We start from the raw sequence: 26,700 nt of genomic DNA, 5'->3' as shown, positions 1-26,700 counted from the left end.
AGATGCAATATATTTTTACTTCAAATCTACCAGTAAAGTGGGTCAGGGAATTAATTTTTCCAGATTTTATTGTATTAAACTTCTGGGTATTCCATTATTTCCACAATATTATTTTAAATGTGACTGAAGTTTAAAAACCAAAAGCTATAGGTTCTTTTTGTTGCATTACTGTTTCTTTTATCTACACCGCACACCTGAAGAAAACAAACATGACTGTAGTCTTCCTTATCTTTCAAAGAATTTACTGAATATACATTCCATATACTGTATAGAAAGTTATCAGATTAGATAAATGAAAAAGGTAATAAATACTGTTTCATTGTTATCTCTCTCTCTTTCTTCTACTTAATTCACACGAAGTGACACAAAATACCCTAGGAGATATTTTACCTACTAAAATGCCGAAGTACTTCAGTCCCCTAAAGTGTCAATTACAGGTACATGCATAAGTTCGAATTTCAAGTACACCTTGTGTTGACTACCTGTTGCATTTCCTGATTTCAGGAATTCATTTGCACTGTGGAGCAATATATTCTACCTTAATTACAAGGAAGAGTCACTTGCAATGTGACACACAAAGGAAATATGAAATGATGACATTATTCAACACTTTAAAATACTTTTCATTCATATACAGAAATACACAGTACTGGCTGTGTGTGGGAATAAACTTATAATTGCCTTCTTACCTATGTAGTTAGTTTGCTTGGAATAACGAGACATATTTTTCAAATTCCAAGAAGGTGACCTCACATTTCTGTGAAACTTAAATAAAAAGGCAACCCTTACCTTATAGAGTTTTTATACCTGAATAACACAATATAATACCAGAATGCAACAAATACTTTTTTGACCCCACTGTAGTATTTAGTTGTAAATCATTCCCCTGCAAGGCTAATTATTTGTGCACCCATCCCTCTTAAACTTCCATATGAACTGTAAACTTCAGGTTTACTTTGTCAAAATACCAGGGACTCAAAGATACCTGCAACACTACGCACTAGTGAACTCACTTAGTAACCTAGTAAGTTGTATACAGACAGGCCTAAAAACTTCAGCACCGTCTGTTTAAAAACACTGTGACAAACCTGTTGTCAGTCTAAGTTCTACACATATATTGTAATAGAGAAGTAAAAATTACTTTCTGAACCGGTATTATTAAAAAAATCGCACACATCACACTTTTTAGGCATTATTTATTGTTCATTAAAGTATTCATACATAAGTAACTAGATTTTTTTTTTTTGTAAACATCATAGGGAATTAAAAACATTGCTTACTTAAAAGCAGCAGAATCCAGCCTGTAATTTTAATACAATTATATAGTACTTAAAAATATTTACTTCAGTTATATGCACATATATAACATACATAAATAGACACACGTGCACACACACAATATATATTCATGTAAGTAAATGCATCTCTGCCCCAGCCAGGTAGGGTATTAAAAGAAATATACGTTTTTAAATTCATTTCCATGACACAGCAAAGATACACTATCCATTCACCACAAAATCATACCTATACAATACCAAATTCATATCGGGCTTTTCTACAGTGCCAATAATCTTGTAGAGTCCCTTTACTGAGTATTATAACTATGAAGTCTTAGAAATACAAACACTTTAGCAGTTTATGCAACATTTAACATGCTGGTCAAAAGTAAAAGAATGAAATACTGACACTATTTTAAGCAAGTAGAAAGATGAGGACCAATACTCATAAAATACCTTAAGACTGGGAGAGAATTTCAGCTTAAGTGGTAAATAATTTGCCTGCAAATACTTTATTTCCTCTTTTTAGATACACAAGATTCACCAAAAAAGTGCTCTAAATTACAGTACATCCTTGTTCATGTGCTCAGAGATACATTCTCCTACTAGCAACAGTGCTGAAAACGTTCTTGTGAAATGTTTAGAGAACCCAAGAGCCATGTGTAAAACATCTTAATTCAAACTATGCAGAATGTATACATATCACGTTTTATACTAAAATTGACTTCACTAAAGACCCTTCTGCTTCAACAACCTCTTAAGAGACAAATCATTGGCACCTCAAAAGAAAGGCACTAGACAAAAAATGAACATCAGTACAGAAACTACATTCACAATAATCTATAGCTTGCCACTACAATAGTAACAGCATATGCATGTATTCTTCCCTCAAAATTCGGTACAAGTTTATAGATCTGAGAAACATGCACTACTATACACGATTTGATATAAATTCTTATTTCAGAGAAGATGTATTAAGCTTCAGTTCTGAGACAGCTCACAGAACTGAAACAATTTACTTGATCATAACCGAGAGAAACAGAAACGAACCTATAGCTTTTCTTTTACAAAGAAGTTTTCTTTTACCACAAAGACTTGCTAATTGTCTCAAAACCCATTTCCCCTTTGAGGATACTCAGTCAGTAGTACGTGATCAATAACTTCAGATATTTCTATATTTGCAGAGGCGTAGCATGGCATGATCTCTAGTAAAACTCCCCATAGTGTTTCTTGCCTCATCTATATAAATGTAGTATGTCAGTCTAAGTACTGTAACATACTATAACAAGTTGAGTCAAATGCAATTAATTAAAAGTAATAATTACATATTTTTTCAACTAGTCAAGAAATAATAGTGAAGCCAAAATGAAACAGTATCTGATTATTCCTTAAATTCCATTTCAGATCTGAAATTAATAATAAATATTCTTCCCTACCTCCCAATTTTGCTTGCACGTTGGAGATGATTTTTTTTTCTTCCTTGAACTGTAACTGTAAAGTTTGAGGCAATCACCTTCCCCCCTCCTTCACCCCAACAACTGTGCACTTGTAACAACCTTACTCTTTTGCATTCGTACAAATCCTCACCCACAGACCTGGTTTTGCTCAGATTTCCAAAAACTTTCATGACTGCAGCAGCAGTCCACCAGTAAAATTCTCCATCCCCTATAACAAGAAGTAGCACTAATATTTGCCCCAAGTATAGACAGAGTATTGGCTGGGCAGGTGCGGTAGTTCTAGTAGCTGCTATTCCATCAGCTCTCAGGATATTCAAATTAAATTCTAAACTCCATCAGACTGCGTATTTGTATTTTAAAACACATCAAGCACATAAAATACAGTAAGTACTCAGGGGCAGTTAATTTCTAGGCACTTAATTTTCATTCTTTTCTACAGAAATTCTGTAAATTCTTCTGAAGATCCCATTAGACGCCAGTGTGTCATGGTCCATACCACTTCAAGGCAAGGGCTAAATGATTGCTTTATTGCAATTACAGAAGTCTTTCAGAGTAATGAATATCCATTACATTGTTACCATAAATGATATTTTACACAAGATAGATCACCTCAGTTGTACAACACTCTACCACAAATGCTTCTATAAACAGTAACAAAATAAGCAACTCTTATAGTCACAGAGAAAACAAACTGCCACCAGGTGAAAGTAAGGAGCTGAAAGGTAAGTGCAAGGTTGTCAAGACTAATAAAGTGCTCAGACAGTTCTACTGTGAGACAAGACCGGTGGATGACAAAAGTTTAAGCAAAGGGAAAACAGAGAGACTTGTCCTTTCAAAAGATTTGATTTCAGAAGATTTTTTATTAACATATGGGATATTGGTATGTAAAAATGTAATCATTCCCTCACATTTAAAATAAAGATATGAGCTCTTTGGGCTGTAAAAGCATAATCATGTAATAAATTATAAACCCAAATTATGTATAGCTATTTAAGGGATTTATAGTAAAAATATATAAATCAGTTTCCTTAATAAAGAGAGTGGTTAACTTGGAAGTGGTAAAAGTCTAGCAAGTGCTTTATACATCTCAGACACCACGGTGTGACTGGTCACACCTGTTATCTACTTCAGCTTATTCACCTGAGCATAAGTAAAACAAAATAAGTGTTAGCAAACATCTCTTTCAGAAGCACTTTAAAGTTTGCAGAAACGCAGTAGGAAAATGAAAAAATAATACAAAAATATATTAATAAGATTCCAATAGCTCTAGAGGCGCACTTCAGCATGCCAGGTTATATATCTGTCACCCAATTTCTGCAGTTTTTTCAAGCAGTTCAGGGCATTATATGACACCATCTCTTAACAACTGCAGAGACATGGCAAGAGAATTAAACTGTAAATAAGTGAAAGAAACATAAACAAACCTTCTTCATAACAGAAGGACTCTAGAAAATATTTGTAGCAACTGGCTTATGTTTATTTGGAATGACAAAGGTTTCTGGAAAAAACATACTGGTTTGATTTGTTTTCTTTTTTAACCAGAAGTCCTCACATCTACCTTACAACTTCATGGACAGATTAGTGTGAGAACCAAGTAAGGAGTGTAATTTCCGTGAAATCAATGGAATTCTAGTGGTCACAACAGTTCCAGCATATGAGCTAAACCACAGGATCAGCACCTTGCATACAAATAATAAATACAAAAAAAAAAAAAAACAAAGAAAAAAAAAAAAAAACAAAGAAAGAAAAAAAAAAAACCCACCCCCACACACACTTTGCCACAGATTAAACACTTTGCTCCCAATAAACAGAACACTGCAATTTCTACAACTCCAAAGTTCAGGAATTTTCTATGAAGTTGTATTGAAACACCAAAAAAAAAAGGATTGCTGAGGAAATAGGTCCATGTGACTTGATCCCTTCAAACTTAATTAAGAAAAAGTTAATAATCACAGTATTTGACAGGTGAGATTATTAAGTCTGAAAGTACTTACTTCCAGCCACACCACTGTATTACAGTAGTGGTGGTAGGGAGCTGAATGATATCTGAATGGTAACATTTTAGTATCTACTCTACTGAATCCTGGAAAAAATGTATGAACTATATGAAAAATAGAAATCTTAGATTTCAAGTTAAACTAATGGAGAGTTGCTGTGATTGCTACCAAGCCAAACTGCTCCTAAATCTGAAAGAAAAAAGCATTTCCTAAAATTATAGTTACTGCAGGATTAGTAAGATATTAGGTCTAGGTTCTTTAAACATTTTAAGTAACACACGAGATCTGTGCCTGCAGTGAATTAGCAGACAAGATATCACAATGCAAGCGGGTTTTCTTGCCTGATTAGGGTTTTTTTTTTCCCCTGAAAAATATCTTTTCTACTCTCAGTTTCAAGGAATATTTTTTCAAAATTCAAAGTAACATAGAAAAAACTATGTTACTGGTCAGTATCCAGTAACATGCAAAAGTCTGTACCATGTACCAAACAGAAAAAATGGAAGTAAACTAGAAATCTTTCAGCAGTTCTTTGGAACTCAATCTTTCAAATACTGTTGGGTTGGTTTTTTTTTTAAACAAAACCCACTAGTGTTGCATCACACATACCTCTTCAAAGTTTTTACCACAAGCTAGTCATATGTCAAGAACTCCCTGTGTGCAAAGCATTAAAAATAGTAGAAGTAGATTATTCCACACATTACAGACGTGCATCCTGCAAGAAGCTATCAGGATAAAAAATTAGATTACAGCATCACTTTGATTAGAAACACAACTACAAGAATAAAGGAAGTAAGTATAACTATGCCAAGTTTTCGTTCTACTTTGGTCACGTAGAGTTATCCCACGCAGATGTTCTGGAAGCTCAGCATGCAAATTACGAGGTTTAAAAAAAACACAAAACCCAAATAAAACCCCAGCATCTTCCCTGAATATTCTTGAACTAAAATATCCAATAAGACAGAAATGTCAATATTCTTATCTTTCTACTCTTCAAAATGTAAATTCAGTAGTAGAGCATATACATTCAAGAGACATAATAATTTGAACTTATCTGTAATAAAGACATTTAATAAAAGATTTTTCAGCTCTCAACTTCTTTCTCAGTGTAGTCAACGTGTTAGGAAACAACTGAAGCAGCAACAGCTCACATAAGCCACTGTTCTTGTTCCTTTCTGTACTTCTCAGACCACTTCTGAGTAAGGTCTAGGTAAACATTTGGTTTATGGGGCTTATAATCAAGGTAAACCACCTGCCCAGTCCGTTTGGGGATAGCTTTTTCAATCTGAGTTCCCTCATGCCATTCATTAAAAGATGTAATAGAAATAATTTCTGGTCGCACCAAAAGGGCTGCACTGAAGGCAGTTTCATAGTACTTCCCGTTGACACGATTACGGGTGTTGTGGTTGTTCCACGGTCGGATACTAGTATCAATATACCCTGGCCCCACACTTGGAATAAACATTAAGTTGTTACTATCACAAAAGGCTTTTAAACTCGCCCAGTTATGATGAGATGAGCCATAGGAGAAGCCATTGGTGGCAAAGTACGTGTACATACCGTCAAAGCCACTTCTGTGAATGTCATGCTTATGTCTTTCTTCTACAAGGAGTCCAATGAATAATGCATCATATGGAGTATTTCGAATAGTCTGGGATCCAGAAACAGTTAACAGATTTGCCCATATTTCAGGAATTGTTACATAAGAATCATAAACATAAAACATGGGAAGAAATCTGCCTGTGCTGGTCTTATGTCTGTAAAAGGCTGGATGGCCTCCATATCTATAAAGCAAACAAGTATCATTAAGATAAAATTTGCCGTTTGGAAAATACTGTTTTACAATCCAAGCTGCAGACTTTTCCTAAAAGCTTATTTAAAAAGACAGTGCATGCGCTTCAAAACATAGCAATTCATATCCATTTTCAGTCCAATGAAGTATTAAATACTTACTGAAGTATTAAATAATGAATTTTAAATTACTAGGACTTAGTAACTTAGTGTCAAACTGCACTAGCACTATAGGTATTAGTTTTCTCTGAAGGGCAATTTGCTAATTCAGTATGAAGTAAGACAGTTAAAGTAACATTAATAAACAAAGCAACTAGTAGATGTAAAAAAATTGTCAAGCTGAATTAAAATCATTAAAGGTCATTAAAGCCCTAGCTGCTTGTTTGTCACTATAAAAATATACGTTTAATTTATATATCATGTAGCTAATACTTTTAACTGTTTTAATCTGATGTATCATGACTTGTGATGCTAATGAATAATGAAAGCAATTTACATTTGAGTATCTAGGTAAAGTCAACTTCAATATTTCTAAAACAGACTGAGTTTTGTACCACTGAAATATAAACAGTTTCTTATTCCTTCCTTCTCTCTCAGTGCACATTCTTATATATTCTTCCAAGCTTTAGGTAATACACAGAAGTACCCTAAACCAGCATGTAACAAAGCACAAAGAAAACCAATCTAAGAGCACTCACTTGTCAATGATGTATTTGACATTGTGGTACATACTGCGATCATCTCTATCTTTGTAAGGTTCAATATGAAAAGTGACCTGAAAGATGAAAACAAAGTAAGAGCAACACTAACATAAAATACTATTAAATACATGGGCAGTGCGTATTATATGAAGCAAGTACCAGTCACATTAAATATTGTTCTTTACAAATCAACCATTTTTGTTACGTTGAGAATAATCCAACCCTAGTTCATCTCCTGCACTGCTAGGATTGAAGCTTCAGATCCAAGGAAGTTTGGTAACAGCGTAAATATTTAGATTTTTTACATTAAAACAAAACACTTTCTGTTTTCCTGAGGTTACAGCAAGCAAATATGCTTCAGAAAACTTAAAATACAGCAGAAACTAAAAAAATACAGTATCATCTATTCAAATGTGAAACAACTGATTAACCAATAAATAATTTTAATATTAGATTTCTAAACAATGTATTAAATTTGCTACAGATAATTCTCCAAGGAGAGTTTTCAGTGTCAAAATAGATTTTAAGATACGGGATATGAAAACTTCAATTTAAAATGTTACAGATTTATCATCAGCAATAAACTCTTGAACTAAATCTAATATAATGTACTGCTGCTCTGAATTTCAAGCTTGGAGCTTATGGAATTATTCAAGCTATACATGTGAAGTAATTTCAATGTAGAAATGCCATTGTTTTCACATATACAAATGAATGAAAGAATATATTACATTAATTGAAGCAATTAGTTTTTCAGAAGCAATTTTAGAGCAGAATGTATTTAATAAAGTCTTCAAGAACTCTGCAGCAGTAGCAGATTTCCACTGTAGAGCTAGTACCTATCTCTAGTAGGTACATATTAAAAGAAAAATACAGTGTTAGACTAAATTGCTAGGACTGACAGGACAGGTTGAAGAGCACCGTAATTTCCTATTTCATGTCCAACTATCAAAACCAGGCAAATCAAAAGGATGTATCTTTTAGATTTGTATTTAGCAGACACAATAGGAAAGTATTTCATACGTAGGTTTTGGTCTACTGACATTCCTAACACTCCACTGTAATAACTTACTAGGATAAGAACATTTAAAAACATTAGTGAAGGTAGTATTGCCTGGAAGCATCCATACATAATATCTGTATTCCAGTAATTATTCCAAGCAATAATAGCAGTTCCATCCAGATTCCAATCATTACCATAGTATTACATGTGGTTTTTTAGGTAGGTTATTTCATTTTGCCTTGGCTCCTTTGAGAGACTTGAATGTTAGCAAGTTGTTTTGGGCAAGAGCAAGTTCCACCAGATGATTTGAAAATTTGGGGGAATTGAAACTTTTTTTTTTTGTTAATAATTTACTATTACATATGTGCAACTTACATCACATAATGGAATTCACGCACATTTTTAACAGTTTCAAAATTACTTCTGTATCTGATGCAACCTTCCTACTTTCCTCCTGCTTGTCAAAGAAACTACAGTCACAGCCAGCAATAGGAAACTACTCTGGGAATCTGCAACATGCCTGAAAAACTGAAACCACAGCAAACGAACAGGCTGTATTTTTAGCCCCCTGTACAGACAACACCCTTCAGAGATGAAACATATACAGCTATTTAGATAATTGAAAAACTCAAATTTATTACTTAGCAAGACTAAAGGCAATGCATGTTTTCTTTATCCCAAGGTAAAATACAGTTTTACTCTAAAAATAAACAAAATCAAACCATGATTTTACATTCTACTGCTCAATCCACATAATCTTTAATTGATTTGATATTTCACCTATTTCAGGAAGCCAGTAATTTAGCCTTTCTATCCTGTCATGCCTGGAGTAACCTAAAGTCAGAACAGCACCTCTCTGACCTTAATGTCCAAGGCAAGTATTCCTGATGCCTTCTGGAGTAAAGACATACATTCAAACCAGAATTTCTGAATCCTTCTTTATTACTCATAGATACTATTCTCCTGACCTCAATGATCAGGGACAGCATGTTATGCTGTTAACGTAAAAAATCAGGTTAGTCTTTCTTCTTTCTCAAAGTTACTTAAGTTTATAGATCACTGTATTCCACAATGTTTTGAAATATGTAATACTTTCCTCAACTCCCAAGACACATTTGAAAACAACATGGTCTAATTTTAAAAACTGTTCGCAAAAATTAAAATAAATTAAAAAATCCACCACACCATACCTTAAAAGTCTTTAAGCTTTAGATCTGAACCAAAACAGAGAAAAAGGCAGATTATGGTATTTATTCTAGTTATAAGGCAATGTTGCTTAGGTCTGAATTACACTGAAATGTGATAAAAGGGCACTTACACCTGATTCTATGACCCAAAGGAAGTGCAGCGTAACAGGAGACAGAAAGAAGCCACCGCTACATGACGAGCCTCCCTGCTCTACACCACAAGTCAAATGTAGTAAACTCTTAGCAAGGTTTACTCTCCTAAGTAGTCTTATTTTATGCACCTTAAAAATAGTTTACCTTTAGATTATATTTGTGTGCATAATCCAAAATAACAGGCACCAAATCATCAGTTGGTTCTCCATTTTCATCAGCCATACCCGGCGGGTACCATGAAAGCACTATTACACCTGAAAATACAAAACTTAAGTTTTAAAACATGCTTTTTAACATAGAACATGTATGTTAAAACAATAATTATAACTCATGAGAATGTTATATGCAAAAGCTACATCGTATGAATAAATGTGCACATAATATAAATAAGAATTTCAAATTACTTTTTAAGCAATTACAAGATCTCAGTGTTCTCAGAATGCATTTTAACTTCTCCCTCTGTTTAAAAGACAACAAACAGTGGTAAGTTCATCCCTCAAAGGAACAGATCCATACTCAGTGTCCCAAGCCTAACACTTAAAGCCATTCCCTCCCGCTTTTCAAGCAGTGTCCTAACCTCCAGGTTGTACCAAGAATAGAAGAATGCTCCCAACTAAGGCATTATAGCTATGCCACAGCAGAGCCAGAGAATATCAAGATACATAGGGTTAGAACATACTCAAAAGATGACGACTATGCATGCAATGGAAGAGGTTCTTTATTTTATGAAACTTTATTCCCCACCATATTACTGCATTGCACCTTTGGCTCTACTATAATACAACCATTTCATACTAACAACAGTGACTGTATTTTCGCAACCTCCTTCTTGCTAAAAGAAGTTACTATGGTGTAAACTACCCTTCCAGTCATGTGAAATTAGTTTTTAAATTTATTACCTAAAAAAATGCTTGAGTAACTCAATAATTTAAGGATGTTACTATTCCTGTCAAAGACAATGACAACAAATAAAATGTCCCTGTACTGTAAATTTTCCTGATGCTCTCCATGAAAGCAAAAGAACACATAGCTTCCTCAGAAATGCCAAACCCTTTCCTTCTGAAATAAAATGCTGTGAGATAAGTAAGTTAGTCCTTTTAAGTGTGTAGCTGGAAACGGTATCAGGAAGAAGATAAGACAGAAAGAAATACATGACATATCAATGTAGGAATATTTTCCTAACAATACTATTTAAAACATATGGAAGAATAAGTCAATGAGATTCTTTTTAACTAGGTAAAGATTTAAGTACACGAATCAGGTCACTGAAATAGGGAAGTATATATTTTAAATGCCATCTATGTTACTAACACTGTAACATTTCTGACTAACAATTTCCAAACAAACAAATCCAAAATTATGACAAAGAAAGCATAAATTAGAGTGAATACACAATCATCTTCTAACTTCAAAATCAGAAATTTGAGCTCACTACATAAAGTAGTTCAACTACCCTCAGCATACACTTCACATTTTTATCAAAAAGAGAATCAAGTCTGCTAAAGCACAAGAAAAATGCAGTATTTTATATTTTATAACCCTATATTCTATCTCACACAAAAGAAAAGGACAACATTCAAATGAGTAAGTTGTAAAGGACACGTAGAACAGCAGCAACAAACTCAAGGTACACTCAATGTATCCTGAACACAACATCTGTCAAGACCCTCTTCTACACGTTTAGGAAACATGGAAAAGTTCAGGAGACCAAACTGTTTGTCAAGGAACCTAAACTCATGTTTGCATTGGTCTTCTTCTGAGAAAGACTACTTAATATTTGCTTCCCTATAGTTAAAATATAATGTACCACTTCAGGAGTCTAAAAAAGGATGGATTCGATGCCAAAAACAATAGCATAAACATGGTTGAAACCAAAGTTGTCATTCAAGAAAAATGGAGAACTTCAAATTGGACTACCACAAATATAGGCTGGTGCAAAAAACATATATTTCTCCAAGCAATGTGAGGAATAGTAACTGTTGTATTGATTTGTTAAAAATCAGGAAATTAATAAAGAATTGTAAAATATAAGAAGAAAACAATGAAGCATTGTATGAGACTTCTGCTGCTCCAATCTCTTATATACCTTTGATCATTACACAATATTGGCTGAAAGAACCACTTACTTTTTTCTCCTGTTGTAAGATCCTTGATAATGCCTCAAAAATGGCTAGAAGAAAAATTATTATTTTACAGAATGTAAAATCCAGTCATGGATTAGACATTGGCTAAGAGAAAAAAAGAAGAAACTGTAAATAGTCAACCTCACAGTACACAAAAAAGAAACAAACAAAGCCTAATTCTTATTAAAAAAAGATATACAATATTTGAAACAATGACCTGAGGGGAAAAAAGCTCATTATTTATGTTGGTCAAATCTAGACAGAAGAGAACAAATTCAAGTGCACTTAAATCCATAGGTTAGAATAACAGCAGAAAAAAAAAAATCACTTTTGATTTTGATTTGAAGTAATGTGTTACAAAGACTACGTCATAGGAAGCAAGAACTACTCATTCACATTGCTGAGTTTTGAATGGAAAACTAACTCAAGCTACTGAAAAAAAAACCAACCACCTAATTTTGCAAAGCATTTTTCCTAGTATTTGGCACCTTTTCCACCAGCAGTTCAGCTTTATCAGACATTTGTATTAACAGGATGAGAAACACCACAGATTCTTCTGCTTTCATCACATGCATTATTTTGCTTTAGGTAAGACTAAAAAAGTGCTTACTAGTCAGTAATACCTGAGATTTCCCTGCAACCGTCTTCCCACTGTTGCTGGTGTTCCTGTTAATAGTTATTGTATTACTGAAAAGGATGAGAAATTTCCTATGTTTGTGTTAACCCTTGTACAAAACAGGTTAAGTTAAAAACCAGGAGAAAAGTATAAGCAAGAAGTAAACACTATACAAGTAAACACCACTATTGGGAACAATTACATAAAACCTTAATGATTAGGTGAACCAAAGTGATTAAATTCAAAGTGAACAGCACTCTAAAAAATGCTATGAGCTCTGGTCACTTTGCTCCAACTACATTTACAGAGGTTGTTCAGAGCTTTGTATTAGCCTATATGTCTGCTTATTTTAAAGATAATGAACATCTTTAAAAGTTGACCAGAAAGCCCAACATCAAAGAATGAGACCCAAAATATATTGAATATTCTTACGTATCTCATTTAAGGAAGGGAACATCAATTTGTTTTAGCAAAAATATAGTTTTGGACAAAGAAACAAACTATCATTAGGTACGCTGAAACTATCATACCTGAGTTCATGAAGGTTTGGATTAGACATTTCCATAGCTAATGAGAACACCTATAAATACACTGCATAAAACATATATTGTATAAAAGCTATAATCCTACATGCTCTTTGACATATGAATTAATACAAATTATTACACACAGAGAATTCAGGGGAAAAAAAAACCCACAAAACCCACTCCTATTTCAACAGCCATAACCATGTTAACATGATTTACTGAAACCTGTTCTTAAAACTGAAGGATTCATTCCCAAAGATAAAATACATAGGCAATGTATCTAGTAATGGTTTCTCTATTTTCTACGTATGTTGTCAGTGCTTAACAGTAACTCATGGAACATGTGCACCTACAGGATAACAAATACGGTTCTTATGTTTCTGTGCTGTTACACTCATCAGACAGCTCTGAAGATGCAGGTTTCAGTTGGGGGTTAAAACTCAGAAATACAAACACATTTCCTTGTTTCAGACATTTCCAGAATTACATAGAAAAATGGAAGAACGGGTCAGTTGTGTTCATTCACATATTTAAGGCTGGATAAATGAACAACATGCTGAAATGTTAACATTCATTACCAGTTGAAGCTGAACGCATTTGTTTCATGTGGGCTTCTATGACAGAAGGGTCTTTGGAACTGTAAGATCCAAGTTCAGGATAAAAGTTGGCCCCAATGTCCTCAGGAGGATTATGCCGTCCCTTTGGATAATTGTTTGCAATTTTGGGATCCCAGTGTGGCAACAACGGATGGTTCCAGTGAATATATTTACCATCAAACTGTGGATTCCCAAACCAACTATAGTAGAATATGTGAAAGTTATAGTTAGGAGAAGACAGTTCTTCTTCTAGCTTGTTTATAGGAGGCATAGATGCTTTCACAGTATTGACTGTGATGCTATGCAAATTACTGACACGCGTTACAGTATCTCCTTGAACCCTATTTAGTGAATTCTGTTTATTGTCTAAGAGCACTGTCCGTTGTTGAAGCTCAGGCAACAAACCAAGTCCAAAGGGATCCCCAAAGCCAGCTCTGTCAGGTCTCAGAGTCTTCAAAGCCATCATTATGGAGCAAATAAACAAAATAAAAAGCAACAAAATGATGCATGTTCTTCTGCGAAATCTTGCCATGATGTCATAGTTCAGAATCCGAACAGAAGGAATCTGGCCGCAACTGATCAAAAGATAAATAACTTGAAGTCAGAATTTTTATTACTTAATTCAACAGTATGAAATGCTTCACAAAGTTTCTACATAACAGAAATAATACGGAGACAAATGTGTCTCATACACTGACTGCATAACTAACCACCTTTGGCAGGGTGGGGATGGACATGGACAAAACCCCATTTCTGCAGTTGAGACTGTGTCAGGTTCTGAGGCTCTACCCCCAAGGACTCGCATGTTTCAGAAAACATTTTAGTTTTGAAATTCATTGTATTCCTAATGCAAATAAAACCCATGAAATGGAAATTCTGGTTACATTATTTCAGAACTACAACACTTTGACAAGTCTAATAGAAATAGCACAGAAAACAGAAGAAAAAAAGCTGAAGTCATGAAAGGAGAATAACGTAGCAGAACTAAAGGACAAAATGGGATATGACAGAAGTACAGCTTATGTTCAGAATACAGGTTTCATTTACTAAGCTATTTACTGGCTTTGGACCAACCACTTTGTGTTTAGTTAACCAATACAGTGACTAAATACTCTGGCAAATTAAACTTGAAACAATGATGCTTTGCCACTTTACAAATCTAAAATTCTGATTTGTTTGCTGAATTATGCAAACAAAACCCAGCATAGCATTAAGGATATACCTCGACCAAAAAGCCTGGAAGTTAGCTGCTGGCAGCCCATTAGTACAATGTCACGGCTGTGTGACACCATGTAGAATTCTAGGGCTATGTTCAAAACACCACCAATAGTATACAGGAAGATTTGAGCCCTGAAAGTAGGCGGAAGAAAATCAGTATAACAGAATGCCTGATTACTGTATCTATTACTTTAATTCCTGTTCAACATTAAACACAAGGGAGCCAGAGAACAGGATTAACAAAATATAGGTTACCACAGAATTATGTGGAAAAAGCATAAAACTGACAACACTAAACTGACTGAAAAATCTTACAATAAATTTCTAATTCAATAGCCATTAGATGTAGTACAGTTGTGATTTTGTATTTCTGTCACTGACCTCCAAATTTTAGAATCTTACTTTATAAAATGACCTGTGTATATCTCAACTTAATTTCCAAGAACCAAGGTCTTTACTACTGTTAAAGTGCATTAACACATCGATCAGTTGTCACAACACTATTTGTTACAACTGTGATAATTTTAGATAAGGAATTTTAGAAGGTGCTTTTTAACAGTACAGCCTGAATTAGATTAGCATTATGGCACAGCCAAAAAGTGAGATTCCACTTCCATTTCCAACCTTAATCTGTTCATACTGCTGTCTACTTTTAGTTACCTCCAGGATACATCTGGTTTTCACAGTAAGGTCACTTGTACACTTCCAACAGCAAAACCCTGTTAACACCTCAAAAATAAACAACAAAAAAACCCCGCTCTATGAACTTTCATCTTGTTAGAGAGCTGACTCAGCTGAATGAATATCACAGCACTAATGCCAAGAGTCAATAGCACAGATGGGGGAAGGAAAGAGCACAAAAATTATGCTGCTTATTTTGCCCAACTGGATTGTGAAATGACACCTTTAGCTACTATCAGGGGAAAATGATTTTACATCATATATGCTTATAGTACTTCACTTAAGACTTTTCATTAACAGTTCTCACATCAGTTTACATCAAATTACAGGTTTTTTGTCTGTAGCTCACAATTCATCCAAGATCCTAGAAGTCTGTCAAAGAGATTTTTTGGAGTCCAGAACATTTTTCTTCTAATAAGAAATTAACTTCAAATACACTCAAACTACTTCTACTATTTTTCCTGACTTTTTCAGTCTTCTTTCTAGTCTATCATGCTACCCATCCCGGGGAGTTTAACTCCGTTTTCAGATCAGAAAAACTGAAGTTTTTCTAAAGGGTCACGATTATTATTTTTTTAAAAGGGAACAGTATTATACACCTGGCTAATGCATTAATGCGTTCAGTCTTCTTTAACCCAGATTCTACCTATGTTGATCACACAACATACAGGACTGCCAGGGATAAATTACTTCTGCAAGTATTATTTTATCTCATCTCTTCTGTAAAAAAGAATTTATGACTGTAATGTCTATAATTGGAATGATCTTAAGGTCTTCCATTCAGGCTTTCCTATAAGAAACTGTTGCTTTTTATTCTTTGCTTGACATATCTGCTACTAAATCCCACCTCTATGACATCAAGATTTCATTATCATAAAGTGCTTTTTCTGAAGCGTCAAAAATTGACCTTAGTCCTCTATGCTTTTGTTTCAAAAGTATTTTTTAATGGAGCATTTATCATAAAAGTGTACTAAAAAATGAGCCACGTGCTTACTAAAATTTGACTAGCATCAGGACAGACCCTTGTCTACCACAGCATATTATGAACCTCTAGTATGGTTGTAGAGAGACTCAGCATCAAAGTAAAAGATTTTTAGAACAAGTAAATGATACCTATGGTAAAGGCTTGTGTTTTGAGGAGACAGTCTCGATGATTACATAATTAGGCCCTGGCATTGATACCTATACTGTAAAAGCTGCGTTGAAGAGATACAGGTTGGCAACGCCTGCATTATGTCATTTAATCTTGTTCAGAGCTACTCTTCAGAGACAGTGACAGATAAATTACTCTCATCAGTGCTAGTGCCATAGCAGAATGGTAATACTAGGGAATCAGACTGAGCAAACATGCCATGTGAAACAGCCACCTGAAGTTATGTCTATCCTTGGAACTGGAAAAAAATCTTAGAATACGCTTCCGATTCAAAAGCCATTAGAAATAGCACAGCTGTGATTTGTATTTCTGTCATGGACATCCAAATTTTAGAATCTGACTTCAGTTTACTGAAGTACACTGGTCATTCCTACATGCTTATGCAGTATCTTGCCCTGGACTGTTGGGTGCATTTGTATCTAACAGCAATTCCCTTTCTCAGTAGGAAAAAGCCTGATTAACTTCAGCTTTACACAGATTAAACCCCCCCACACAGTTCCTCTGACTCGTATGATGTCCTGTTAACTAGTAGCAGCTTTTGGATTCTAACGCCAAGTTTGTTGACCCATGTTAGTGTACCAGCTAAAAATCTAAGTAGTTCAAACTCTTTCTCTTGCCTAGTGAATACATTTTAAAAGAAAAAAAAAAAAAATCTGTCTGTAACAGGTCAGAAGGAACAACAAGTTAGTTCAGATCACCAGTCTCTGCCTATGGGCAAAGAACAGGTCCAATGTAGAGCAACGCTCTACCAGAATAGTTAGGCTTCTTCAGCCATTTGTGGATCAGAGCTCCTGAACAAAAGGTCATTTCTTTGTAAAATATGAAAGGACACCTTCCATTTAGACATCACCTGCTACTTTAATTTGATGCCCCTAGTTCTTGAATTAGAAGGGACAGTAAGCAAGCATTTGTTTTCATCTATCTATTATTATTTACATTTTCTACTTCATTAACGATTTAATTGCTTCTATCAGATGCTCTGAGTTTTCCTTTGGTGAAATTTCCAGTCTGTCTAGTCTGCATATTGCATCGCTATCACAGGATACATTTAAATATTTTTGAGGTGTTTCTTTTCTGTACAGTTTCAGCTCTACTACATCCTTCCTTTCTGAGACTGAGGGAACACATTTGAATCCAGTGTCTTTCAACATGCATCCAGGACATAAAGTTACCCTTTTACCCTTTTTTTTTTTTTTTTGGTAGATTTTGCCCACTATCCCTTTTCCAAAGATTTCTGCTATCAATTCAGCCCACCCGACTACAGAATTATCATCACCATCCCTAAATCTAGTTCCAGAGTGGTAAATATGTGCTCATAGTTCATTACTGTAAAATCAACATTGTTTTCTTTGTGCATTACACTTGGGATTTTTTAATCACCCAGTCGCTCTATACTGGAAAGTTCTTTGGCAAATTTTCCACTGAAAGGTGCTTGAAGATGTCAGTATCTTCAGGTAGCTCTCTCAATGTGCTCTTCACTACCACATGCAATTCTCCAGATGATCAATTGTTACCTTCAGGTCCAGACTGAAAGCACAGAAGTTAATTGATATCTTTTGGTTTCTCCTTTTATCATTACAGACACTACAATTTCCTTCATCACACATCAGAAAAGCATGAAGCTTTACCATGAAAGGGTAGAACCTATATTTCTAGAACATTCAGTCCCCTTCAACAGAAAAACCTTACACAGCTATTTTACTTTTTGTTTATAAGCTGCTGTATAGGCTTAATAGCACATTCATCCCTCTATGACTATCCCTGTTCCAAATTAATTTGTTTCTAAACTGTTCCCCAATCTTAACAGCACGAGACTGGATAACCTCTCCCATTCAAGCTCATACTTTGATGTGGGGTTTTTTCATCCCTCACTGCTGCTTTTTATAGCTTTAACTTATCCTGCAGGCAAATCTGCTTGTCATTTTCACTATGTGAAGAAAAAAGCATACAGATGGACAGATGACAACAGAGCTTTTCCTCCCATCCCATTTCCCAGAATATGGATGTTTCTTTAGCTAGGGAAAAACAAAAGGAGTTTATTTACTCTGGATCATTTTGGTGATATGGTAGCTCTAGTTTCAACACCCTGACCCATCGGTTGTTTTTTTCCAGTTTTACTGATCCCAAAAGAGAAATACTCAATGCAAAAAAAGTATGTTCAGATAAAACAGATGTATCTATTTTAGTAAGAACCAGCAAAAACTGTAATTTATGTTTTGATGTTCCCTAAATGTAAGAAATGAAAGTGCAATACAGAAGAGAACTCTGAAAACCTGACTATTGATGCAAGGGTAACACCATCCTAAAGTCACTGAGGTTGACAGCTCATGGCTAGTATCAAAGCTTCTCAGCTAAGTTTTCTAAGCTTAGCTTCTCTTAAGATTTCCCACCTCAAAGAACCTGAAAACTCTGAAGTAACAGATCAGCTCTAAACAGAGCGGAAGCTTCTAGCTAGGCCCTCGTTCTAGAGCTACAGTGCACATGTGCACCCAGAAACACTACTTTGGTTCCCAAGTGACTGACCAGGTGAGATTTTAGTAAACTTCCCTAAGGGCTGACAGGAGTCTGTCCAAACCACCACATTTATATAGCACATTCTGGCCTGGGGAACACAAATAATAATAATAAAAAAAATTAACTGCAGCTGACCACCTTGGTGAGTGCCTCAGGAGTATTTCTAGTATTAGAAAAACTGGGAAATTTCCCAAAACTTGCCTGAATAAGAAAGGTCTTTTTCTGAAGACTTTTTAAAAAAGCCTTGAAAATCATTAAAGACGGAAGAAGACATTACATATGGCACGCAGACACTTTATAGCTGCGCTTACATGCTAAATACACACACTTTTAAGCACTTCCAGTAATACAGGGCTTCTTTTCGGTCCATCCAATTTAGGAAGGGGTACTGGAATCTGACCATTCTAACATGGGTAACTATCACCCACAAAACAGGGAACATGAATTTCTCACTAATCGGGTTTGAACTTAAGAAAGATAGCAGCAAGAACAAAACCCAACCCTGCTGCAACTTCTTTGTTCTAAACGTGGTGAGCCAGCCTCCAGCATTAAATTGTATTTAATGTAGAAGAGTATTTGATTTCAACGTGCCAGCGGCCTCCTGCTTGGGAAGGCCACTGGCACACACCCCTAACCCTGCGGGGCTGCCGGCCCTGACCCGAGCGCGGCCTCCCGCAGCCGCCCCCGGCCAGCCCTCCCGGCCTCCGGGGCGGCGCGGCGCGGGGCCGGGCGGCCTGACAACAGCCCGACGGCAGCGCAGGGAGCCCCGGCCCGAGCCAGCGCCCACGCGCTCCTCCAAGCCTGGCGAGCCAAGCGCCGGCGCTCTCAGCCCCGCCGCAGCCCCTGCCGCAAGCCGAGCCCCTCCGCGGGCGGGAGGCGCAGCGAGAGCCCTTCGAGGGGGCACGGCCCGAGGGGCGCGTCCGCACCCTCCGGTAACGGCAACGGCCGCGGGCGGGCGCCCTCCCCTCCTCTCCCGGCCCCGCGGAGCGCCCCAGCAGTGCCCACACCCGAGGGGCCCGGGGGCTACGTCACGGCGCCCGTCCCGACCCGTCTCCTCGCTGCCCCTTCCCCAGCCGCCGGGGCCGGCAGCGGCGCTCGGGGCGCAGCCGAGGCCCGGGGAGGGCCGCCAGGACCGGCGCTCCGCGGGCCGCTGCCGTTACTCACCCGCCCGAAGCAGGGGCGCTGCCCGGCGGCCGGCAAGGGGGACAGGGCGGCGGGGCGGCGGGCGGGCAGGCCGGGGCAGGGCGCCGGGGCGCTCTCGCACCGCTCCGCCGAGGCGCGGGGCACGTGCGCATGCGCCGGCAGGCGCGCAGGCGCGGGGCGGGGGCGGTGCCCGGTGCCCGTTACCGCCGGGTGCGGCCCGGGCCGTGCGCGGGGGCGCCGCTGCGGCGGTGGGGGCCGGCGGGCCGGGGCCCGGGCTCAGCTTCAGCCTGCCTGCGGCCGGGCGCTCGCCGCGGCTCCCTGGCTGTGCCCTCTGAGGGCAAGGGGGGTGCGCAGCAGCGTCTCGGGCCTCCTTGGCCTTTGGAGCAGCTTTTTTACTCGAAAGGCCTGAAAGCTCTTCGCTGTTTCAGCAAGTTCTTTGCTGGATTGTTGGTTGCATTTCAGCTGGGGAAGAAGCTGCTCGATGGTAGTGGCTGGGTACAGCCTGGGGCTTAAATGTGTGGGCAGTGCAGGATCCTGTGTGAGAGCCGCTGGGGTGGCGGTTGTCAGTCTGTATCAAGAGAGTGAGGTGCTCCAGGCAGCCGTGCCTTTAGATAAACTCAGTCCATTGGGGAAATTGCCTATCTTTATACTATATACATATATATATATATACTATATAAATATACAGCTATATGGGAGTAAATCAGGAAAAAAATAGCACGGATAGAAGCACGCCAAGTCTCATTTTGTAATTGCAGATAATTGCAGTAATGTAAAAATGTTTTTGCTGACGTTTCATATGCTAATGCTTCTGTGTGCATCGCTCTCTTTGCAAGGCGATGAAAATGGGCTATGAATAGCTGCCATAATGAGATTAGTAAGTGAAACAATGAAAAAACTACCCGTTTTCTACTGTAACATCAGAAATCTGTCAAAAAGAACACTTGTTGATGAGCGCTTCAGATTGAATTGGTGCAAATTCTTGCACTAGGTAAACAGCACTGTTTTCCCACAGAATTTCTTCCCTTTGCCACATGAAAATTGACTATAATGAGTTGCAACCCTGTGGTGTAGTTTGCCTGATTAGGTGGTGCTTTTTTTTGAAGAATCTCTCTAAGCCCTGAGAGAAACTGAGTACAGTGTTCAGAATTGTGGTTTCATTGAAATCAATAGCAAAATTATTATTATTTTAAACAGAGACAGTATCTCACTTCATATGTGGACAAAAAGACTTGGATGAGTGTCTCATACTGTAGATACAACAAGTAATTTCAACAAGTCCCGTGGCTCTTGAGTTCTGAGTACGTTGTCAGGCAGAATTGTTGCATGATGCTTTCTTTATGCTGTCTGAGTGTTCTGATAGGAAAAACATTTGTAGTAATACTTAGTTCTAGTATTTCGTGCATATATCTGAATAATTTCATTAACAGGGAATATGTTGTAAATTATTCAGGAAGTCATGCTTCAATAATAAATGAGTTGGCATATGAATAGACTGGAGATAAAAATTTGAAAACTTGATGTTTGTATCATTTCCTCGTAATCTTACAGAATTTTTCTTTTACTGCATTTTCTTTCTTTCATTGTCTTTTTTCTTTCCTCTTTTTTCTTCCATCGTCTTTTTTCTTTCCTCTTTTTTCTTCCATCTTTCTTTTTTCTTTCCTTCTTTTTTTTCAAAATAAAATATAGTATAAGGTGCTCTTCAGTTCTGTTTTATGGAGGCCATAACTAATTTTCACTTCCTCTTTACCACGTGGAAGAAGTCCTACTGGAACTAAGAAAGTTTAAGATACAAAAAGCTTAAGTAAATCTGAAGCTTCATTTGGTTATGTTCTGTTAAGAGTACATGTTTACAGGATAAAAATCTGCTAGTGTTAGGAAATAAACAGGAAAAAAATAATTAGAGGGGAAAAACCCTAAAATTTATTGTTCTGACATAGTTCTATTATGTCAGAACATTTTTGCTGAACAGATTGAATCTACTGGCTCAGATTTAAAAAGCAACAAACCAAAACTGTTATATCACACCATTTCCTCCAGGCCTTTCTGCATAGTAAGGAAATTAAGTAATTAATTTAAGTTTAGGTGGAACAGGGGAGGTTAATGTGATTGTGGTTATATTATTGGTTAACTTTCTTTTTGAATGTCTTGTGTTACATTTCTTTTTTCCTTCTTGGTCTTATGTTCGCTTTTTTTTATGTGTTAGATCAAGGTGTACCTTTCCCTAGCCTGCCTTCAGTGTATATCCTTATATTTCCTGCAGCTTCCATAATTTTCTTCTCCGTTATATCCTGTATCTTCTCACTTGTTCTTTATTTGTGGATATAATAGCTGCAATAGACTGTTCAGGCTTCAGAACAAACACAGAAGAGGAAACAGTCTGTGTTTGTAGCCTTTCCTTCTCTTCTTATAGTCCTATCTGTCTCAAAATCATGAATCTCTCTTCCTCCCAGTAATCATTCTTAACCCAGAGCTTCTCCTTTGAAGTTTTATGAATCTCTGCCACTGTACCTGATATATAGCCACCTCTCTGAATCCTTATTCCCGGAGTCTCTTACTACTGCATCCCACGTTTTCCTGGGCAGAAGCTACAGACAACCTTGCTTTTATACCACAAAAAGCAGTGAAGTGCTGGTCCGTTTTTCAGTCAAAGTTTCCAACAACAGTAGAGATAATATTTTGGTGGGATTTGGATAACTATATGCCCACCTCTTAGAAGTTTTGAAGGGTTATTTTGAAACAGTAAAGACTGGTTCCACATTTTATTTAAAGCAGTGGGAAGCTTTGATTATGAAGACTTCAATAGTACACGGCCAGATTACCTGGCTGCAGGCCATGGACAACTGTAGATCTTCAAGCTGTGAAGATAAACAAACCTTATTAAAGGTCATACTCTTTTTCTGTCACAAAACTTATCCCTGGGTTTATTGAATGGTTCACTAAACCGTTGTGTGTAATAAAAGATTTGTTCCAGCCTTTCAGAAGTGAACCTATACTATACATATAGAAGTTATGTCAGTCTTAAAGTAATTTTGAAATTTAGAAAACCAGTGTTTCTCCTTAGAAAGCAGTGGGGGTTTCCATATTTTTTTAAAATTTGTGTTCTGAAATTAACAAAACCAGGATAAGCTAGAAAAAAAGGTTGGAATTATAGCTATTGGAAATGTACTGTACTCACTTCAGAAGGTTCTGTTTTCTTTTTGTATGTCTAGACAATGTACACAAGTAGAAATTTCCTTTACAGAGAGAAATACTCTAATGCAGCCAATAATTTTATGAGGCCAAAATGTATATTTTGTTAATACAGGAATGCCTACCAAGTTTATTGAACTGTGTGCTGTTGTATGTATTGGATTTGTATGAAGGTTATTGGACAATGAATGCACATCACTTCTTTTAGCATGTATTTGGATGTGCTTTTTCTTTCTTTCATTTCTTACTGTTTTAAGACCTTGTCTGGAAAGGTGTAGCCAGTTAGAATGTACCACTTTCTAATACCCTTTTGTTCAAAGTGAAGTTACATAATATGTTAGAGGCTAAGGGGAAAAATTTTTTTCCCTCTGCCCATAAAGAAAATGGTACAGAAAGAATTTACATATTGTTTTCAAGATTTTCCCTGGAATACTTATCAATCTACAGATGTATTTGGTTTCGAGTCTCATCTCCTTCAGAAATTAGAAGCCTCATTTGTGCTTCCTCTCAGATTAAATGAACTGTGATGAGACAATGATGTTTTCTTCTTCTGGCAGCAAATGTAATTCAGCCTAGGTAGTCTTGTGCATTGAGTTTTTAAATTATTTTTTTCTTTTCAGCAATTGCAGCAAAGAAAGTTCTTCAAAGAAGAGGAATGTTTAGATGACAGGGTGATACATGCTTTAAAAATATCTCGAGTTAGGTGGTATTGGCAAGAAAATGAGCCAAAGCAAGGGAGAATTTAAAAAAGTATGACACACACAGCCTGTGGGTACTCTTTAAAAGCATGCATTTGGATTCAGTGTTCCAATACCGTTTAAGCATCCTTAGCTGGGTTAGTGTTAATAGAGGAAATAAATTAGCTGACTAATATTTCATCACACTTCTAAGAGTATCCAAGCATTTCAGTTGCTAGTCGTGCATTAATGCACACAAACTTTCAGAAGAAATAAGGACTCTTCTTACTGACGTACAAGACAATTTACATATAAAATGCAAATGTACATGCATAGCCTTTCCTTACTGTATGTTCAAACAGGCTGTAGTCTTGCAGTTTTAAGATGCCCCATTTTAGATTGCCAATTAAGTTTCTCAAGATAGAGCAGCCTAGTGATTTTGTTTTGTGGTCAGGATAGCTCTGCGGGATGAAAAAAAGTTCTTCTAGTCTTGTAAGTGACCCAGTGAAGTTCAAGATTGTATAACCTACTGCACAGTTAAATGCATTATCCCACCAGTGTTCAAAACTGAGGTTCAAAGTGACCAGGTGCTTAATTTCTGCCTATATATGAGTGTTATCATTAGTCATATGATTTATTTTTTTATTTTTTTGGTTTTTTGGTGGAACATCAGTGATGAAGATGCGCAAGTATAAAAAAATGTGCTATGTTTGCAATTCCAACTTTTTACTAGCTTGTATTTCAGGAATAAATGAAGCACTAATAAATTTCATACCAAGACATGTAACTGTCATATAAAGGCTGCTACATTTTTATTTTGGCCACTAGGTAAATGAATAATCTATAGGTGAATAAATAATAACAAATACTCATTTATTTTTTAAAGGATTGCTGGTTCTTGTAAATTATTTGTTTCATTTCCCAGTAAACAACAAGTTTAAATTTCCTGTCATATATTAAGCATAAATATTGGCTCAAAGTCAGTCAAAGGTATGTATGTCTTAAACCACCAAAAAGTATTGCATGACCTGATAACAGTGCAGCTGTTATGACAAAAAGCTACAGAGAAGTGTATATTCGGCCTAATCAGGCTGCTACATGAAAAGTGCTGGCACTGAAGGAGTCACAAAGAAATGGCAGGAAATATGTGGAATTAAGACTATGGAATGAGAACTTCCAGCATTGAAAGCACGATGAAACAGATTTTCCTCATAAAGAAACAAAAAAAAAAGATGTATTAATGTTAAAGATATTCCTGCCTTCCATTCCAGTTAGTTTGAGTTCATAAACTAGAACGGGGAGCGTTCTACCATTTTTATTACAGTGTTGTTCTATAAAACAATGTTGTTTCCATCTGTGTATCTATGTGAATGTAATTGAGATGCATAAAATATTAGACGCATATTACTGACATAGAATCTTTGTTGTTCTTTTAGCCGTTCTCTACACAAACTGCACCTGAACAGCTATTCTACCTACAAAGTTTTCCTGTATTGGGGGTCTCATTTTGTAACGTTGTTAGAATTTGGCATAGCAAAGCAAGGTTAGGGAGAGCAGTATACATTAAGAAGGGTCATCAGTTCACAACAATACTGTTTGTACTGTATAGCCAAGCATTAGTGCCTGGAAGGTTGCCAAGCGAGTGCAGTAATTTCCGTAATTGTGCAGTTAAAACTGTCTGCATCATGAAGGCGTCTGATTAATTTGAAGATCTTACTGTTTTATGTGATGAGAGAGGGATAACTCCATGCAGTTAGTGTTGCACTCAAGACCGTAGGCAAACTTGGCAGCTGATTTATCATGCAGAGGAAAGGAACCCTCACTGGGCTAGCAAATGATCAAGCACTGCAGCTTTCATTATTACAGTCAGTAACCATTTTTGACTTTAGATTGTTAACGAAGCATGATTCTCCATTGGTCAGTGCCTCTATAATAATAACAATAACAACAACAACAAAACAACAACAATAATAATAGTAACAATAATAATAATAATAATTTATTTTGTGTAGCACCTAACTGAATTAAAGTGTTTCTCAAAATAGATTAAAAAAGATACTGCCTATCCTGAGGACTTAGAAACTTCTCAAGCATGATTCAATGTAGTGTTAGAATTGAGGGGTAGTTGTAAGCTGTTATTGGCTTTATCCTGTCTTACTGTCATCTTATGTGTATTACCAAAAATGGAATAAACCAGAAATTTTAGTCGGCTAGCTTCTTGTAGGATCTGCAAAATAAATTGGTCTGAACATGGACCTTAGTGGCACTGAACATCAGCTCAGGAGAAAACACACAGAATACTGAAAAATGCAGGCAGCTGCATGGTTGAATGTGGAAGTTGGTAGCAAAATGTCAAATGGGAGCATGGATTTTACCTGTTTATTTTTTTCTGCTGAAACAAGTGCAGTACTCAGGTATTTAGTTATTTCTGCTTTACTCTCAGGGAGCAATATCGTCAAGAAGTGACATTCCAGTTGGTGCTGACTTGGAAGTATTTAGATAACTGGATTTTTCTAGGAGTAGAGTGTCCTTCTTCGAGGAAGAATACCTTTCTCTAGTGTCTGTAATGAAACACCCAGACTGTCCACTCTTAAGAGTTCCTGTATGATTCCCTTTCCACCCACTTCTTAAAACACAGCTTATATGAGCCAGGAAGTTAATCAAAATACAGTTCACAGGATAGATGATGACTTGAAA

The 26,700-nt window shown here is 36.7% G+C and overlaps 1 protein-coding gene across 1 annotated transcript; it reads right to left on the bottom strand.

The window, feature by feature from the left end:
• Window positions 1-1,179: 1,179 nt before the first annotated feature.
• On the bottom strand, window positions 1,180-20,269 carry MANEA (mannosidase endo-alpha). The gene is made up of 5 exons (XM_055810534.1): window positions 20,156-20,269; window positions 13,408-14,000; window positions 9,708-9,817; window positions 7,218-7,294; window positions 1,180-6,512 (listed from the first exon to the last, which is right to left on the bottom strand). Exons 2-5 carry the CDS (start codon window positions 13,955-13,957, stop codon window positions 5,876-5,878), a joined length of 1,374 nt encoding a protein of 457 aa, XP_055666509.1. The 5' UTR covers window positions 13,958-14,000; window positions 20,156-20,269; the 3' UTR covers window positions 1,180-5,875.
• Window positions 20,270-26,700: the final 6,431 nt, after the last annotated feature.

This window comes from Falco peregrinus, chromosome 7 (genome assembly GCF_023634155.1).
Source record: "Falco peregrinus isolate bFalPer1 chromosome 7, bFalPer1.pri, whole genome shotgun sequence".
NCBI classification, from domain to species: domain Eukaryota; kingdom Metazoa; phylum Chordata; class Aves; order Falconiformes; family Falconidae; genus Falco; species Falco peregrinus.
The sequence above is the reverse complement of the archived record's forward strand: the minus strand, read 5'-3'. Positions and strand labels throughout refer to the sequence as shown.

Excerpts from the sequence above, each read along its gene's own strand:
- MANEA (XM_055810534.1), bottom strand. The coding sequence starts at position 13,957 with ATGGCAAGATTTCGCAGAAGAACATGCATCATTTTGTTGCTTTTTATT. Across the intron at positions 7,295-9,707 it reads CACACAAATATAATCTAAAG|GTCACTTTTCATATTGAACC; the intron begins GTAAACTATTTT and ends TTCATCTTTCAG. Across the intron at positions 6,513-7,217 it reads GTCAAATACATCATTGACAA|ATATGGAGGCCATCCAGCCT; the intron begins GTGAGTGCTCTT and ends TTTGCTTTATAG.